At 37.7% G+C, this 19,529-nt stretch overlaps 1 protein-coding gene across 3 annotated transcripts in view; it reads left to right on the top strand.

Annotated features, from left to right (window-relative positions):
* Positions 1 to 418: 418 nt before the first annotated feature.
* C4BPA (complement component 4 binding protein alpha) overlaps positions 419 to 19,529 on the top strand; it is a 35,752-nt gene continuing 16,641 nt past the window's right edge. The window contains exons 1-6 of one of the 3 annotated variants that reach the window (XM_037824831.1): positions 419 to 590; positions 7,770 to 7,927; positions 8,792 to 8,974; positions 9,815 to 9,914; positions 18,364 to 18,449; positions 18,615 to 18,809. In XM_037824831.1, the coding sequence (XP_037680759.1) occupies positions 7,795 to 7,927; positions 8,792 to 8,974; positions 9,815 to 9,914; positions 18,364 to 18,449; positions 18,615 to 18,809 (697 nt within the window). In that variant the 5' untranslated portion in view covers positions 419 to 590; positions 7,770 to 7,794. Of the gene's footprint in view, positions 591 to 7,757; positions 7,928 to 8,791; positions 8,975 to 9,814; positions 9,915 to 18,363; positions 18,450 to 18,614; positions 18,810 to 19,529 lie in introns of all 3 variants that reach the window. The other 2 variants (XM_037824833.1, XM_037824832.1) reach the window with 2 other exon arrangements.

The raw sequence follows: 19,529 nt of genomic DNA, 5'->3' as shown, positions 1-19,529 counted from the left end.
TCCCCCACTTTTTGTACGTTCACGGGGGTGAGATGGAGACCAGCAAGGAGCAAGATCACCAGAACCTGAGCCCCAGGAAAGCCTGCTGGATCTTGCTCATGGAAAGCAGATCCCTTTTGTGGAGCTCAGGTGAACATTGCAGTATTCAAGTTTTCCACTAACTGGATTGCTTCTTATGTAACTCTCTTGTGTTTATGAAAAGAAAAAAAGAATCCTGGCAGTAAATTCAAATTATATCTCCACTTAGGGGAAATGGTTGGCAGGGGAGAAAATAACTATTGCAACATGTTACCAAGAATGAACAGTAGTGATGAGGAAGGAGGAGATTAGGTAAACATTGCTGCTTTATTTCTGCGGTTAATCATTCACTGGGCCAATGGAGTGTCTCTGCCTATCCAGCGTCTCTGACTGGCCAGCCACATAGCTAGAATTCACCGACTTTTTGGTGGACCAACTGCCAGCCAATTTAAGGGTTAAACTCTGCTCTGGGGAGGGACTAGGACTATTAGAAATCAAGACTGTTTTCTTCCTTGAGAAACTACCCAAGGCATCTTTCTAGAGTCTTCTACTTCTTCCTCAGCTGCCTGCAGGTCAGTGGATTACTATGCATTTGGGGTACTTGGGGGAAAGGCTGGTGGTTTCTCCCTTTCAAGAGTGCAGGACTCATAGGATAAGACAGAGTAAAAAACTGGACTCAAAAATCTTTCAGGCATATTGCATTTATGTAGTGGGTTTTGTGACTGGAAAAGTACTTTTAAACTCTCTGGCCTTTATTTTTGTTATAAATGGGGGATAATAATGCCTACTAATAAAAATAAACTGCAGCAGAATAGATCTGAAAGATGATTGTCTAAGTATATCAGTCCTCTGCCTCTTGAGGCAGGAGGTGAGCCAGACTTATCAAAGGGGTGCACTGAGGAGCAGGGACATAGCAGAACTGGTCTCCAGAGCCTATATTCTGCAAAATTATTGCATTTTACTTTGGAGACTGTATTAACCTTTCCACATTTCCTCTAACCTTGACAGTAAAGCCCTTTAGATTTGCTAATAAGGAGGACATTGCATAACTTTTATCCAGTCTCTGAAGCCTAGAAGCCTTACTTGTCTTCACTTCTTTTCTCTCCCTCACTTTCTGAATTTGGCAATATTGATCACCCTTACTTCTTGAAATTCTCTTTTCCCTTTCTTGGGCAGTACACGAGTACTATTCTGGTCCTCATTTCAATTCTTCAGCCACTCCTCTCCTTTGCTGACTCCTGTTTTGTCCCTAGATATGGTAGTGAAATGAGAATGAAAAGTAGAGTATCCAGAAGAGGTAGAAGCATCAAAGAAGGTTAGTATTAATCTTAGAGATACATTTGTATGTAACGTGAGTACACAACAAAAGGAGTTTATAGAGCTACAAAGAGATTCTAGGTGGGAAGGAGGAAAGAATGAAAGCAAGTTCCTCTGGAGTCTGCAAGTGATATGAATGAGAACGTGACTCTAAGGAAGGAGATATTTCTCTTGATATTGGAGAAAAATACGATCCCTTCTGAGGTAGCTGACTTTTAAAAGGGGAGTTTAGACCTGAGGTAGCTGACTTTTAAAAGGGGAGTTTAGACAAAATAAATACACTAACCTAAGTAGAAAGTAAACTCTAATGAAAGGAAAAATTTTAGGGCTGAGTATTTTTCAGGGTCTCTCAAATTGTACTGCATTGGCAAGCGCTGATTGTGTTTTCCACGAGAGACCTGCTGTGTTTTGAACTGGTTCATTTCTATAGGAATTTAAAAGGTGATGATGTCATTGAATTATGAGGGAACTTGATAGAGTAATCTCAGCTTTTCAGTGGACAGTTATAGAATAACAGAGTTCATAGGAAATAGAAAGGCAATCTAGTTTAATGACATTTTAGGGATAAGGAAACTGAGATCCAAGGAGCTGGCATACCTTCTTCAAGATCACAGAATTGCTGAGACTCAAATTCAGGTGTCTTCAGTTCCAAGTCCTAAGTCTCCAACCCCATACTCAGCATTTTGCCAAGTTCTAGGCAGATTCTGCTGAGCCACCACAAGAGAATTTATGATGGACTGCAAATGCTAGAGCTGGTCCATGTATTCTGAGAGCTAGTGAGAGAAATTGACAAATCACCACATTATCTCTCTTCAAAATTTGCAAGGTACTTCACACACATTATTTCATGTGGTCCTCAGTGAGGCAGGTGTAGTTATCTTAACTCTGAAGATAAAACTAAATCAAGGTTCATTCATTTCACATTTTTTGAACAACTATTATATGCCATGTACAATACCTGTACAATACTTGCACAATAGAGATAGAAAGTTGCATAAAACATCTTCCTTATTAACAAGAGGCCACAGTCCATTTTAAGAGGCAAAAGTAAATAGGTAATTATAATACAGTGTAGTGTTATGAGTGCATTGGTAAACTATTGGGGGAGCATAGAAGACTGGCATTTCTTGGAGCCAAGCAATTTTTCACCCAGGAGTTGCCATTTGATCTGGGTAGTTAATCAAGGGATGGTTGGATGGGAGAGCATTTATGCACAGAAGACATTAAATGCAAATTCTTGCAGGTCTTAAAAAAATAAAATCCAGGATGCATTTTGGGAAAAGTACCTTTGCACTGTTGAAGTACAGTGTTTTCAGTGAGAAAATGCAGGGGGAGGGTTGGGATACCTATGAGAATTGGGGACCCATGGGAGTTTTTAAGCAGAGTAACAGGGTACATGAATTGCTTTGCAGGGATAGAGAGTGGATGTTGGCTTACAAATATTTGGAGGTTTTTGCAGTAGTGTAGCGTGGGATATTAGAGGGATTATGAGAACCCACACTGGGAATGTGGAAGTGAGGTGTAGAAGAGAGCTGCTGTGGAAAACTTGGCAGGATTCGGTGGCTCTGAATGTGGAAAGAGAGGAAGAGAGAGTTGGTGAGGGCGATCAGGCTCCTGGAAGATGGGGTGGAGACTGATACCATTAGCTAAGACAGAAAGCATAGAGATCAAGTCGTGTTGGAAGGAACTTAGCTTAGTTTGAGATACGGTGGGTTCAAGGAGCCTAGGAGATACAAAAGCAGCACTAGAAAATACTGATATCAATAATGGAAATGGTAACAAATAAATTAAGATATTTTGCTTCAATAAGAAATCCAACAGGGTCAAAAGTTTAAGTTTACTTTCAGGGTTGCAGCTAAAGAGGAAAGTGTCTATCTATTTTTGGATTTTCATAGAAATAGTACCACAAATACTTATAACCCTTGGAAAAATGAGATGTCAATTTAAATATTATTTCAGGCAAAAAATAATTCAATAAGATAACTAGTCAGAATCGCAGACTTTTTCACAGTTAAAGGTTACTTTCAAGTGGCAGAGCAATAATCTCTAAAGTTCAGGAACAACTTCCTTGTTAGAAATAACATTCGCAGGGTCAGTTTCATGGTTCATAAGTTGCCTGCTTTTCTGCAGCAGCAGGGGAAGACATTTCCTCCTTCTTATTTTGCTGAAGTTCCTTTCATTCACTTTCAGGAAGTCCCACAGTTTTAATTCCATTAGTTAGCAACAAGAGGGGGGAAGAAAAGACTGTCTCGAATGGTTTAAAACTCACATGTGAGAAGGAATAGAGTGCAAGATTTTTATTAACCATCGAATTTATGGAGTGTTAAGTTTTTGCAACTACAGAAGATAATTGGGCCTAGAGGTCCATGGGTGATTGATGTGTGATGGTTAAAGGCATGGAAGTGGGTGAGTTCCTCCTAGGAAGACAGGGTGAGTGAAAAGAAAGCCCAGGCCAAGTCCTGGGGGCACCAGCTTCTCTCTGCTTGGGGTCTGCACTGTATCTCAAGGGCCCCAGTGGAGATCAGAACCAACCATCCCAAGTCCAGTGGACATTCCTCTGTACTGGGCTTAATTCAAGTCCTCTGGTGATGCAGCACTCCATTATTCTAATGTTAAATGACGACGATGTTTTGACTTCTAGGAGTTCTGGTCCTGGCAGAGGCACATTCCAATTCCAGTTCTACCCCTCTGTTCCCTAACATCTTTGAATGTTTACTGTGTGCCATCTGTGTACCAAGCCAAGCAATTCTGCGAGTCATGCACAATTATTATTCTTATTGTATAAAGGAGGAAATTGAAACTTAGAGGAGTTGAGTAGCTTGCCCACAGGCACACAGCTCCCTGGTGGTGGAACCAGGATTCAAACCTGCATGTTCTGACTCCGCAGCCCAGGCCCAGGGTCCTGGACACATACAGTCCTCCTTCGTGCACAGCTGCAGCCTCATTGTGAGCTAGAGGTAAAGGGAATGATAGAAATTTCTCATCACTATGTAGGGTCGATTTGTATGGCAGCCTCTTATCTAATGCTATTACCTGTGGAGGGAGAACAACTAGTTTTCATTTTTTCTTTCCCTCTTTTGCTGTCTTCTATTGACTGGTTAATGAATATGATAACCTCAGGTTAAAGATGGGGAAGAGCTTAGAATAATATCTCAGGGATCAGGTCTCACTAAAATATAGGTGTGCCTTGCTTTAAAATCAGTTCAAATCTAATCTTGACAAAGCAAACAATGTAAGGGTATATATGGGCATGAAAGAGCATTATTTTTCTTTTAAAATATATTTTATCATTAGGTGGTTTTGAATTTAAATTCAACAAACATTTACTGAGCCCTTTACTGTGTGAGATGTGTGCTTGGTACTATGTGGGGCAGAGATGAATAAAAATCCTGCTCTGACTTCAGGGAGCATAATTATGGTCTAGTGGTGAAAACAGACTTCAGATGTTGGTTACAAACCAAGTCAGAATTGGAGTTACAAATTGTTGAGTCCCTCTGGACCAACAGCAAGACTTGCCTCAAAGGAAGATGTATAGGGGAAGAAATAGGGGCAGTTTAGAGCAGCCAAGACAGCTCCAAACAAACTGCCACAAAGCAGGGCTCGTGAGAATGAGGCAGTAAGTGCCAGGGTAATCAGTCCAAAAGCATTTCTTAGGGGATCATACTGGTGGAGAGCTGCAGCCTCCTCACAACGGACATCAAGGCTGGCAAGAAGTTTACTCAAGTATGTCTGCACCCATGGTGACCACCCTACAGGTTATAGGCAGCTGAGGGTAGAGGGGGCTGAGTGCTCAGGGCTTGTGGGCAAGTAGTGTAGAAGCATTTTGGTACATGCTCTTTTCTCAAAACAAGATGTGCGCAGTGTTCAAGGTTATAGCAGCCAAAGCTCAGCATGCATCCAAGGCAGGGAGGGGTGTACCTGAAGAGGGGGGCAGGGGTGAGGTCAGTCCTGGTAGGAAACACTGCATGTATCACATATGAACACTAAACTGTAGTCAGAAAATGGAGGCTGGCCTGGGGGATGGGAGGGGATGTTGGAGATGGGACTGGCAGACTGAGTAGGAATTAATGAGGAAAGGGAGAAGGGGCAGATGATGACAGGGGGAAGGAGGAACCCTGCTAAGCCCCTTCTTGGAAATATCAGCGTGGTAAGTTTGTAGCTTTCAGAGAAGGTTTGTAGCCCTGTTGTCAGGGTGGCTAAAGTACTAAGTGCACAGACCACAGTAATGAAAAGATTCACCAAAAGCCAGTTGAGTGAATGCCAATTCCCAAACGATTGGAGGAATTCATCCAATTACCAATTTATCTAACGTTGTTTTAAAAATATTCATTGTGAGTATTTTCAGTGATTATTAATATATTCTTTGAATATAGCTAAAGAATATATGTTCTTTTTAGCAACGTTTTAAGTATTTTTGGCCAATTTCCTAAAGCCAAAGATTTAATCTTCTTATGGCTGTATTTTATGAATATATTCATAAATATTTTCTTCTGAATGTAACAACAATTGCAACAGTTCATAAGGGTCTTTTCACTTTATACTATTATCCTGTTAGTGTTTTTATAGTTAAATTCTCTTTTGCCAACATACGGATATTCTTAAATTTCTTTCTGCAGTTTGACAGAATGACAAACTCCCTAAACATACCAGATTTACTGACATCAAAAATTAAGGAAACATATGCCTCTCTTTGTATAGTCATAATAGTTTTTATTGCATGGGAGAAATTTATCACATTTGTAAATTTCACTGAAGATGTAATGGGCTAGTTTTCATTATGTGCCACTTGCCTTAACCCCAGCTTCATCAGGATACTAGGACAGAAAGAGGAGGGAAGGTGGGGAAGTGCACAACAGGAAACATCAGGAAAAGAGAGAGGAGGAAACGGAGGAGAAAGGGGGACTTTGAGGGCTCGGAACACTGATCCTGGCTCCTCCCAACCTTTTTAAGTACCTCGATTCCTCTAGTGCAAATTCTGTAAGCACACGTTTAGTAAACTAATACATTTGGTAGGTTATTCATTAGGAGAATTTATTTTTTGGCAGTGTTGTCCTAGAGGCCGTGTACAAGAGCTCAGGGGATAGGATGTGGGTGGGGTGGGGGTGTCCCTGACAGCAGGGTGTGGAAGAGTGGCTTCATCAGAACTGAGTTTTAGAAAGATAAGAAGCTCGTTTGAGCCTTTACTCAATGAATAAGTTAGGCCCCTCCAGATAGTGGCAAGGGCCACTATAAACTCTTCCTTCTATAATGTGGGACAGAAATAGCTTTGGGGGAAATAATTGAGAAGGCTACCTTTTCCTAAATGGAAATAGACTTAGTATGACTTATGGACAGATGGATGGTTTAGGACCATATGGATCTAACAGAAGTATCAGAATAAAAGATGAAATTCCATATTCCATAGGGAAGTTAACATCATACATTCCTTTGAGGACAAGTTCCATTTCTAATATAACCTTGGAATATATTGTTTTCTACAGTGGGGGTGAGGAGTCATGGTGAAGGATAAAAATGTCCTTAGTGATTTTGCTTTATATAGTCTTCAAATCATCTGATTAAAAAATAATTTGCATTTCTGATACCTTTTTTCTTTTAATTTAATTATTTAGAATTAAATAATTTCTTTTCAAAACTACAAATTACTTGATGATTCATTGTCTTTGTTTATTATGTAAACTTTGTTTTCAGTCAGCATGAGGAAACCCACATCCTATGCAAAGTGATGTGATTCCTCTATCTCATCATTTTCTTGCCACCGCCCCCTCCCCCCTTACATTTGTTCCCTTTTCTCTAATCCCTCTGCCATTCCTTGTTCAGATCCTGAATGTGGCTCACCTAACCAACGGCCACATTCTTTCTAATCAACCTCCCTGTCTCCTCTCTGTCTCCTTCAATCTCTCCTGAACATACCAGGCACAGTGATCTTCGTAAAGTACAGTAATTGTGTTACTCCTAAGCTTAAAACAAACATACAAGCTAAGAATGAAAACAAAAGCAAAAAACAGAGTAAAGTCTATACTTTTCTAAGCTTGGCCCTTAAATCCCATTCAGACATAGCTGTAAGGTATCCCCTCCTTAATCAGCATCTCCCCATCTCAGACACTTTACTTACCAGTGAAGTATTGAAGTATTATCTGCTGCTCCCCCAGTGTGCCCTGCATCTATTCTCTAACTTTTACAGCACTAGCTAACTCAGATGCAGTCTCCTTTGTAAAGCCCATTCCCATCTTTCACTTGGAATTAATCTCTCTTCTGAGCAGAGTGCTTCTGCAGCAGCCAACACTCACTGTCTTGTGCTCCAACATTTGTGCTCATGTCTTTTCTTCCACTCTAGCCTGTAATCTCCTTGAGACATGGACCCCATAGTATTTATCCTAGTGCTTTATGACAAGTAAGAATTCAATGACTATTATTAAATTAAGTTCTCTCAGCAGAAAATTGTTGAAGAAGCATCAGGACATGCACTCCCCAAATGGGAACCTTCATACAAAGGGGCAAATGGCAGCCTGGCCCTTCTCTAGGCTGTGGAAAGTCCGTGATCCAACTCTGTTCCAAATGACCTTGGTGGCTTCTCTGTTGGTTGCTGTTTATGGTGAGTAAGGGGGAACAGACTGAGATTGGCATCATACAAATGAGATTGTCTACATATTCACTTTTAAGGCTAACAAAGAGATGACTAAGTTTTTAGCAGAGATCCAGCTTCAGCATCAAAGGATTTGTTTGATCATCTGAAATTCAGGTGGGATTTGCTTCCACATTTAAAAAAAGCCAGTTTTCTGGACATACCCTCCTAGAATTTCTGCTTCATGAACTTCCGAAACAATCTGACTCTCAACCATGATTTCAAACGAATCTATATTAATAATCTACCAGCCTGACCTTGAGCAACTTTCACTGCTTGTGGATTTATCTAGAGTGAAGAGGCAAGGCTCTACTACCGAAGTCCCTAAAACCTAAATTAGCCCAGTATTTAAATCATGCTTGTGAAGTAGGATTAAGATTTTCACATTTCAAAGGCTTGATGCTTCCTTGTCTATATCATTCAAAATCCAAAAGTTGCAAAAAGTCTAAATTAAAAATGTCATTCTTGTCTGTCTCCTGCCACCCAGTTTGCCTTCCTTGAGGCAACCAATGAATATTATATAATGCCATTAATGAAATGATATGCTTCTGTGGAGGCATATTGTAGGATTTTCTGGCTCAGGGTCAGCAGATGCAGGGACTATGAAGGGGGACAATTTTTTATTATTGTCATTTATCCTCATTATTTTCATTATCATTTAATAGCAAATTTATATTACTGATCACTCCCTGGGTTCAGTGAACAGTGAGGAGTAGAAGAGTTATGACAGAGGAGGAATGCATGCTCCCTTCTCCAAAAATCCTCCTGTTGGAGCATGGAAATGCTGGGTCTCGAGCTATAACTTTTGGTGCTCCTTGTCATTTTGGTGTCCAGGCGATTGTGACCCTCCACCCAACTTATCATTTGCTTTTCCAATAAATGTGCGCAATGAGACACACTTCAGAACTGGAACTATTCTGAGATACAACTGCCGCCTTGGCTATGGCAGGAACCGTTTAAATCCAACTCTTACTTGTAACAATGAAGGCAAATGGAACTATGGTGAATTCTGTTCTAGTAAGTATCAACATTTATTTTTCTCATTTGTGCTTTGTCCTTTGAAATGTTGTCTCAGAGACTGAGTGGCTTCCTGAATGCAAAGAAACCATCCAGTCTGCCAGTTGCTGCTTTCAATGTACATGTGTATCAAGCTTTGAAAAACAAAACAAAAACAAACCAAAACAGAAAAATTTGGAGTTAATTGCATTAAAAGTAAGTCTATTCATTACAAAGTAATCCATCAAAACTCTCTTTCAAGAGATTGAACTGCAAATTCAATTTTAATATATTGAAAACCAGATTCACTTTACAAAAATTTATGTTTTGTGGCTAGAAGGTAGTGATGCAGCTTCCACAGTAACCTCATCCAAAATATTTGCTGTGTTTGGAAGAAGATGCTATGACTCGCCATCCGTTGGGAATGCATTCTGAGATGTTTTACCAATAGGAAAAGTATACAATCTATACCCTCTCTTTTATTCCTTTTGTGACCAAAAACATGCAATTTTGAGTGGCTTGTGTTATCAGTGTGTGCTGTGAAAAAGAGAACGTTGCAAGCTCTCTGGTCAGCGTATGAAGTCCTGGACTCTAGCCTCTGCTCAGTGATGTAACTGAGCTGCCAGATCTGGGCACATTTTTCTCGATTGGTAATATGTACCAGATAAAAAAGAGGTCAAATTTTGCATTCACTTTTCCTCCAAAATAAAAATCTAGTGAATCAGGGTCAGATGTAAGTTTGAATCTGAACCTCTGGGTCTTTCTGGAAACGGGTTGAAAGCTGATCAGTAAGACTTCTTTTCTAATGCCGTATCTATGAGTGCTTGGATTTGTTGATTATCATTTTACTTTTTCTCTCAGAGAAACGATGCAGCAACCCAGGAGACTTACCTAATGGGCAAGTGGAAATTAACACAGGTTACGCTTTTGGTTCAAAAATAGAATACAGCTGTTTAGAAGGGTAAGTGTAACACAATCCAGAAGCACTGCTTTTCTTTTGAATTATTTTTTAAAATAGCTGATGTGCTCATATATTTCAAAATAAAAATGATGTAAATAGGTGTACATTGAGAATTCATGCTTCTCTCCCATTGCCATCCATCCCTGGTTCTATTTTTGTTGGTTTCTTATGTATCTTTCCAGTGTTTCCTTATACAAGTGCATGCCAAAAATTAGCATATATTCTTATTTCCCCTCCTCTCTAATGACAAACATATCTTTGCTTCTGGATTTATTATTTAACATATAAATATAAACTGGAAATCTTTCCTTATTAATTTCCTTTTACAACTGCATAGAATTTTATAGTGCAGATGTGTCATGGCTAAACAATCCCTTTGACAGATCCTTCGGTATTTCCAATCTTTTGCTCTTCGGGGCAATACTCTGATGCCTTATCTTATATTTATGTTGTTTTGAACGTATGCAGTGATATCTGTAGTGTGAATTCCCAGAATTGGGATTACTGGGTCAAAGAGTATATGCATTTGAAATTTTGAAAAATATTGCCAACTTGTTCTCCCTAGGGGTTACATAGTTTTGCAGAGTATGCAAATGTCTGTGTCTCCATAAACTCTTCCACCAAATATGTTGTCTAACCTTTTGAAAACTTGTCAAACTTTTGATTTTTTGTCAGTTTCAGAGGTAATAGTTTTAATCTACATTTTTCTTATTATGAGTAAGGTTGAGCATATTTTATATGTTCAACATTTGTATTTCTTTATTTGTGAACTGCCTGGACGTTGTCTTCTCTACTTTTATGGTTTCATATTTTTAATGTTTAAAGGTTTGATTCATTTGGGTTGATATAGTATACAATTTTATTTTTATTTTTTAACAGTTTTATTCATACATCATACAATCCATCCTACATGTACAATCACTGGCTCTTGGTATAATCACATAGTTATGGACATTGTCTTTTGCCTATTTTTTCTCTATCAACCTGGAGTTTTTCTTCTTGATTTCTAGGATTTGTACACACATGCATACACACATAGCATACACATACACAAACATACATATACAAATACACACATGAACCTATTCATATTAGGGTTTAGGCTTATTTTTTATATGAGTTGCAACCCTTTTCCCTCAATCTATTATTTTTCTTTCAACTTGACTATTGGTATTTTTTTTTTTCCTTCTCAAAGAGAAATTTTTCTGTCATCAAATTTATCAATCTCTTTTTTAAAATAGCTTCTGGATTTTATATCTTAATTAGAAAGGCCTTCCCCAATTAAAAGTTTTTAATTAATTGCCTCTATTTCTTCTACTACTTTTATGGTTTCATATTTTTAATGTTTAAAGCTTTGATCCATTTGGGTTGATATAGTATACAATTTGAAGTACAGATCCTAACTTTTATTTTTCCAGGTGGCTTTCCTATTATCCCAATATCATTTATTAAAAAGGCTATCTTCAATCCACTGACTTAAGGGCTCTCTTTAGTACTATATTATATTCCAGTATGTCTCTGGGTCTATTTCTGAACTTTCTGTTCAATGCGATTGTTTTGTCTATATATTCATGCATGAGTTTTGCAGTCATTTAGTTACTGAGGCTTTACAATATGTTACAAAGCCAATATGGATAATCCTATTTATTACTCTTCTTTCTTCTGACTATGGTTATTTATTTTACCATGTGAACTTTAAAGTAAGCTAGATTTTAAAATCGGTGTTGGTTCATTTTTTACTTAATTATAAGAGCATAAATATTTTGTAATGTTGAGTCTCCCTAGACAAGAATGTTTTATATTTTTTTCCACTCATTTTAGTCTTTTTCTCATTTCTTTCAGGAATCTTTCAAAGTTTTCCTCACTTAGATTTAATGTTTCTTGAAGTATTTAAACCTAGGTATTTTATTTTTGCATTTTAAATGGGTCTTTTCTTCCATTATATATTCTAACTGGATGATCGATCTATCTATCTATCTATCTATCTATCTATCAATCTACCATCTATCTAATCATCTATCTAGCTATCATTTATCTATCTATCCATCATCTGTCTACCTTTCTACCTACCTACCTATCTATCCATCCATCCATCATCTTTATCTACCCAAACTCTCTCTCTATATTTGTATAAAATGTATCTATCTCTCTGTGTGTACATACATATATACTATTGATTTCTGCGTATTAATTTATCTCTGTTAACTTCCTGAATTCTTTTATTATTTATAATAGTCTCTCAGGTGAATGCTCTTGGGAACACCAGGTTGGCAATCATGTCACATGCAAATAGTGATTGTTTTACCTCCTACTTTCCAATTTTTATATTTCTAATTTCTTTTTCTTGTCTGTTTGTGCTAGCTAATTGTATCAGTCAGGATTCACCCAGAGAAACAGAACCACTCAGATATATATAATAAAGAATTTATTGCAGTGATCCAGCTTGAAACAGTTGTGGGAGCTGGTTAAACAGTATGGGAAAATGTTTCCTCTGTGACTGGTGCTGTGGCCTGAAGTTGGTAGGGCAGGCAGTCAAGAAAGGAAGATGATCCCAAAGTGGGAGTGCAAGGACAAACTGGAACCAGCAAGGATGAGTGGAACACAAAAACATAGACTAGAAATCACATTATTTTTTCACTGCCTTTGAGCCTTCAAGCTCTAAGATGGGGTTGTCCTGTAGGAGAAGTTGTTGCCCTTTATCACATTGCTAATGCACCTGGACTATAAGTTAGACTACGTGAAGGAGCAGATCAACCAAGAGCTGGATTTGCTGTGGGCCTGGTTGCCCCGCTGTGCCAGGAATGTGACAGAACAGAGAAGCAAAAATGTGTGTGAGCTGCAATTGCATTTTGTGCCCTGCTCTGACCCGCTAAGCATGTAAAGAATATGGCTATTAATTCATTTCCACCTGCTTTTGTGGGTCATTATGTGTGGAAGAGAATGCTGAGAAATGTCATTCCAGCTTATATCATTGACATTATGCAAATCTACCACAGAACACCTCTTGTCAAATTTGATATCCATGTGCACTTGATATAACCATATTTAGTGTAATTTCATAATAAAGACAATAGCCAAATTGTGCTTCTTGATGCCCAGGCCAGAGCCACTTTCCCTGTGGTTCTGAACCCAATTGTCAACTCCTCCTCCACTCCTTTCAAGATTTGACCAGGTTGCTTCTCTCCAGACGCTGGGTATGTCCCTAAACCTATGAAGGAGTTGGAGAAGCTGTTCTGGACACAACCTTAGAGATGTACCACTGCTACCAACGGGGCCACCAACCTCATGTAAGATGAGAAAACTGAGGGGCAAGGGACACAAGGGCCTTGGCCAAGGTCAGGCAGAAAGTCTGAGCAGGGTTCAGATCTCCGATTTTAGTCCAGTGTTCTTTCTTTCCTTCCTTCGTTCAGTGGCTTGAACAAGACCAAATCTTGCCTCCCCTTCCAGGAGGGAGGCCACAGAAACACACCAAAAAAATGAACAGGTATTTCAGGTAGGAAAAAAAAAAAATGGTGCTTCTACCTCACATAATGTAACTATCCCTCATACAAACAAAAATATGCTCTCTCCCCAAAAGAGGAACCCCTTTGAGCTGAGTCATATCTCCTTTTTTGATATCCTGTAAGTTGAATACCAAGATATAAGGTTAACTGCTAATAACAAATCTTATGTTAGATGGTAGGGGAATGAGAGAGGTAAAGAGAAAAAAAATTATGCAAAATATATTCATATAAAAAGAAGAAAGAAGTATCCATAACTATTATGATTTTTGTTTCTGCAACCGATCATGTGGTTGTGGCAGGTAATTATACTACCTGCTTCTATTACTCATTCCATATTCCTTTTGTCCTTCATCTGATTATGGTTCCTTGCCTGATGGAGTCATCTACACTTTAATTCCTGAAGGATCTGGGTTACTAACAGACCAGCCTGTACTGATTTGTTGTAGTTTTTTTATGGGCTTTAATTCTAGGGCATGAGGGTACAGAGAGGTGCCCCAGGGAATCTCCTGCATTCCAGACATACTTATCTTTACTCCATTTGTAGTAGCAACTTGATTTCCCCTTGGCAATCAGGATTGATCACCCCAGCCATGAGAGTAACCCCCTTCTTCGCCTGTTCATACACTCTCCTTGAAGGCCCAAAGCCCAGGAGTAGCAGTCTCAACTTCCAGTTTAATGTAAAGTAGCCAGATAAAATACAGGACACCCAATTCAATTTGAATTTCAGATAAACAACAAATAATTTCAGTGTAAGCATGTCCCACACAATATTTGGGAGACACTTATACTAAAAAAGAGTTTGTTGTTTACACAAAATTCAGATTTAACTGTGCATCTTGTATTTTTATTTGCTAAATCTGGCAACACTAGTCTAATGGAACAATTGCTGTGTGCCATGGTGGAGTCATTTCTTCCACTGGGAAGGAAGACTTTTAAAACAATAGAGAACGCTGTTTGTATTATTTCTACTTTTTAGAATTTATTGAGGTTTTAGGATGCTTCCTAATATATAGTCAGTTTTCATGAACATTCCACAAACTCTTGAAATGAAGGTATATTCTTTTTATCATCATTGTACAGAGTTTGATATATGCATATCAGATCTAATTTATCAATTAGCTTTTCTGAATCTTTAATTATGCTTCTCTTTATATGTCTTAAGCTTAAAGACAAGAATTAAAGTAAATTAACTATTTCTTAACCATTTGAAATGAAATACATTAATGAAGAATAAATACTTATTGCATTTTGACTATTTTTATTATGTCCCTTGTATTTTTGTTTTGTTTGAAATTGCTGCTACATTATTTAAGACATAGAGATATAAAGCTTTTCACTGCACATCAAAACCTTTAACATTATAAAATGCCCATCTTTGTGGAATTTAGTAATCTTGGTTCTGAAGTCCAATTTATGGGACATTAAAATCATTGTCCCTGCTTGTCTTTTTGTTTGCTTTATATAACCTTATACAACTTTACCCTTCCTTTATTTTTAGGTTTGTCTCTGGTTTACAATGTAGAGTTGAACTTTGTTCCAATGAAAAAATGCTTTTCTTTCAGTGGGAGACTGAAGCCCATTATATTTACTGATATGAGTGATCTCTACAGACTTGGTTTTGTCAGATTATTTTATATTTTCTGATACACACATGCATTTGCTACTTAACTTTTTTTTAAAATATTTAGTAAGTTTCAGACTTTGGTTCTAGTGATTTTGCTTATACATTTACAATTCACAAAATATCATTAATTCCCCTTATCTTTACACAGTTAAAATTTGTCCCTTGCTGTGAGTAATAATAAATTTACTTTGTATTCTCTCCTCTCTCCTAATCTTCCTTCTGTCTTCTCTATTAGTAAATTTACGTCACTTGTATTATTTTAATGTTTACGTAGTGCTTAACATTAATGTTAATTATACACTTATGTCTACAGTTGCTTTCACTTCCTACTCTTACAGATAAGGCTATAAAATGATTTATTTTATTTTCTACTCTAACTTCCATTTCCTATTTCATGTCATGTCATTTTAGCAGTATCACAGCATATAGTACCTATATTTCAGTTACTTTTAACACACCTTTGTTTTCGTCTTAGACCTGCATGAAATGCATTCAATGCTCAGCACCAGTTTTTTGCTACAGTGTCTCATCATCTCTCAGTTGGGTGTGGTTTGTTCACTAGTGGTTTCCCCCAAAAAGGCCCCTAGTGAAAATTATTCCTTAAGAAGGTTCACATAATATGTCTGAAGCCTTGATACTTAGAAGATAACTTGGCTGGATACAAAGTCCATGGCTCATACTTTTCTTGACTATCTCGCAGGTATTCTACACTGTTTTTGGCTAGTGAATGTTGCTGTGGAGGACTCTGACGCCAGCCTGAATTTCTGTCTCTTGTACATGACTTGGTCTTTTTGTCCTGCTGCCCAAAGAAATTATTCTTTAACTTTTAAATCTAATAATTTTACTTTTAGTTGTTTTGGTATGGACCATTCTGGCTCAATTTGTTGGTGCTACATCATGTGCAATTTTGATATATAGATTAAAGAATTATTTAATTTCAGTAGATTTTCTTGAAATACATTTTAAATTAGCCATTTTGTTCAGCCAGTTTGGTCATTCCTCAGGTTCTTCAATTAAGCATATGTCAGCTTTCCTTTGCTTATCTTTTATATCTATTATTTTTTCTCTAATCTTTATCTTTTTCTTTGGTTTCATTTGCCTGTTTTCTTCATTTTTGTACATTTTTGTGTCTTTAAGTACAGTATTTTTTAGGCTTTAGTATTTTCTCTTATCCTCGTTTTTTCTTAAACATTTTTTTTCTTTTTTATTCAGTTTTGTTGAGGTATATTCACATACCATACAATCATCCACAGTGTACAATCGATTATTCACAGTTCAATTGTGAACATATAGTTGTGCATTCATCACAAATCAATTGTTATACATTTTCATTACTCCAAAAAAATGGAAATAAGAATAAAAATACAAGAAAGGCAGAACACCCAAAACACCCCATCCCCCCAATCCTCTCTACTATTCATTTAATTTTTGCCCCCATTTTTCTATTTATCTGTCTATACAGTGTACAAAGGGAGTGGGAGCCACAAGGTTTTCACAATCACATGGTCACGTTGTATAAGCTATATAGTTATACAATCGTCTTCAAGAATCAAAGCCACTGTGTTGCAATTCAACAGTTTCAGGTATTTCCATCTAGCTTTCCAATACACTAAAAACTACAAAGGGATATCTAGATAATGCATAAGAATAACCTCCAGAATGACCTCTTGAGTCCATTTTTTCTCAAATGTTTTTGCCATTTTCTCCTGCTTAATTTCTGACTTCTGCCAGTTCCTGTTTCACCTACTTGGTTGTCTGGCCTCCTCTTCCCTGAATTCTTAAATATTTATTTTTGGGCTTTTCTCTTATTGTGCCACAAAGTTTTAAAATATTATGCTGGAATTTGGATTACAATTTCTAGCTGTTGAATTTTATTCATTTATAGACAAGTTTTGCTGCTTTTTAAAAATCATTTTTTCCATATAACATCTTCTGTGGTAATTTTGCTTCTTATGTTTTTGTTACTTGTATCTGAATAAATTATATTATCCAGTACTGATCATTAATGAGAGATTCGTGGGGTGGAACAGTGTAGGGCAGGTAAGCTTTCCAGTTTAGAAACTCCATGACTCTCCTGTTAACATTTAGAAAGTATGTATATATGTTACATATACATACATAGACATTTTTTGAGGTTTGTCAATAAAGTTTCCTGGGCACTTTGCCTACTGTTCCCTACACTTTCCCACCCCTGCTCACTGAACTCTCCACTTAGGGTGGGTGCTCTCTTCAGCCAGTGGTTTCTGAGGTTCGCCCCTTCTCGTTTCTCTCTTCCCATTCCCCATCACACCGTCTTTGTTTCTGTCACACCATCTTCGCGTGTGGTTCCCGCCCAGTTCTGCAGGTCTTTGTTCTTTGGGGCAGCCCTTTCCCACAATTTGGATTACATGTTTGTTTTTTTTGTTTTGTTTTTTTTTCTTTTTTCTGTCTCCTATTTTTTCTCTGACTCCTAAAACTGAGAAGATCTCATATTGAGGAGAATCGTTGTTGATGCTGTAGCCGTTCGCGTTGCTGTATTGAATGGCTCCCAGGAGGGAAAGGGGGGAGGGTCACAGCCAGGGTGCTATCATGTTCCCATTGCAATCACCAGAAGCAATACTTTTTCATTAGGTTTCTTGGAAAGGTTAGAGAAATGATATTTTAAAGAAATTCCAAAGTAAAGAAATGCTTAATTCTACCTATATTTTATTTTGATTATTCAATAAATTCCAGAAGCTCGTAGATTGCCCAAGGTAACACTTGGTGTTCTTTCACATTGTAGCTTTGATTCCTTGATGATGCTACAATTTGATATCTTACTAGCCATGGTTTTTTTTCCTGTTACCATAACACATAAAGGTGGTAAGACAAACTTGGCCAAGTACTTACTAAAGGAAGGCTAGGACTTGGGAGGAGCTGGAAAAATGAGATGGTGACCAGGGAGTTAATGATTTATGGAAGTAAGCCAAGTGTCTGGAAGTCAGAAGAAGGCTTCAAACCAGGGTCAGTAATCTGGCTGGTAATCCCATCTAAAGAAAACTGCAGACACACCCAAGTGGATCCTATCTTGGACTGCTTGAACCCTGGATGAACTCCAGGTCTGACACCTAGTAGATGCTCAATTTTGAGTTATTAAATAAAAACAACAAATGAACAAACATGCTCATCTCTTTACAGTGATGCAATTTAACTGGATATAGTGTTCAGTGGGAATTGCTATTAAGATAACATTATTTCTTCAGTTTTAATGTTGAGTAACAATTCTATTGCTGCAGACCCATTTGTCCAATATAATTTATGGTAGGAAGTATTCCATTAAAATATTTGATCCTGTTTTATTTAGATATATCTTAATTGGCTCAACTACTAGTTACTGTGACATCCAAGGTAATGGAGTTGGCTGGAGTGACCCTGCCCCAGAATGTATAAGTAAGTGAAGACTTTTCTGATTTGATATAAACCTAAACCATGTTAGGTAATGAAACTCCTGTATATCTTTGCTGCTTTGGATGCCCTCCTGTAGAATTTGAATCATGAATTGTAGATTTGTAACAGTGCCTTCAATGACTATTTCTTCCTCTTTGCTTATCTCAGTTGTGAAGTGCCTGCCCCCTCCGAACATCAAAAATGGGAAGCACAGTGGTGGAGATGAAGATGTTTACAATTATGGCTCTTCTGTCACTTACACCTGTGACCCCCAATTCTCACTCTTAGGCAAGGCCTCCATTTCTTGCACAGTGGAGAATAAAACAGAAGGTGTCTGGAGCCCAAGCCCTCCTACCTGTGAAAGTAAGTCATGCCAATGAATTCTGCTCTGAATTGTTTGTTCTCTTTTGTTTAAAAGAAAAAGGAAGGTGAATTTATTGAAGAACCAGAACAATTCAAAAACAAAGCAATTACTACAATGATGCAGTCATTTATTTGGTCAAGGATCCTCAATGCATGCTGTATCAGTATGTAGTAACAAACAGCACCAATAGCTCATTAGTTTTGCAAAGTAAAAGTTTATTTCTCACTCATGCTAAATCTGGTGCATTTCCAGGAGATTCACCAGGGCAGCTATAATCTATGTTATAGCTCAGCAATCAGCTCAGCAACCCAGGTTGCTTTGATCTTGTGGCACCTCCATTTCAACATGTGCTTTCACAATCTCCTCTGTAAAGGAAGAGAGAAAGGCAAGTTATGCTTTTTTGTTGTTGTTGTTTTTGTTTTTGTTTTTGTTTTTGTTTTTTCATTTTTATTGAGATTGTTCAGATACCATACAATTATCCAAAGATCCAAAGTGTACAATCACTTGCCCCTGGGTACCCTCATACAGCTGTGCATCCATCACCACACTTAATTTTTGTTCAATTTTTAGAAACTTTTCATTACTCCAGACAAGAAATAAAGTGAAAGATGAAAAAAGAAAAAAAGAAAAGGAAACTCTAATCCTCCCCTATCCCTAACCACACCCCCTCAATTGTTGACTCCTGGTATTGATATAGTACGTTTGTTACTGTTTATGAA

This window comes from Choloepus didactylus, chromosome 2 (assembly GCF_015220235.1).
Source record: "Choloepus didactylus isolate mChoDid1 chromosome 2, mChoDid1.pri, whole genome shotgun sequence".
NCBI classification, from domain to species: domain Eukaryota; kingdom Metazoa; phylum Chordata; class Mammalia; order Pilosa; family Megalonychidae; genus Choloepus; species Choloepus didactylus.
Note: the sequence above shows the minus strand (reverse complement) of the source record. Positions and strands in the feature narration are given on the sequence as shown.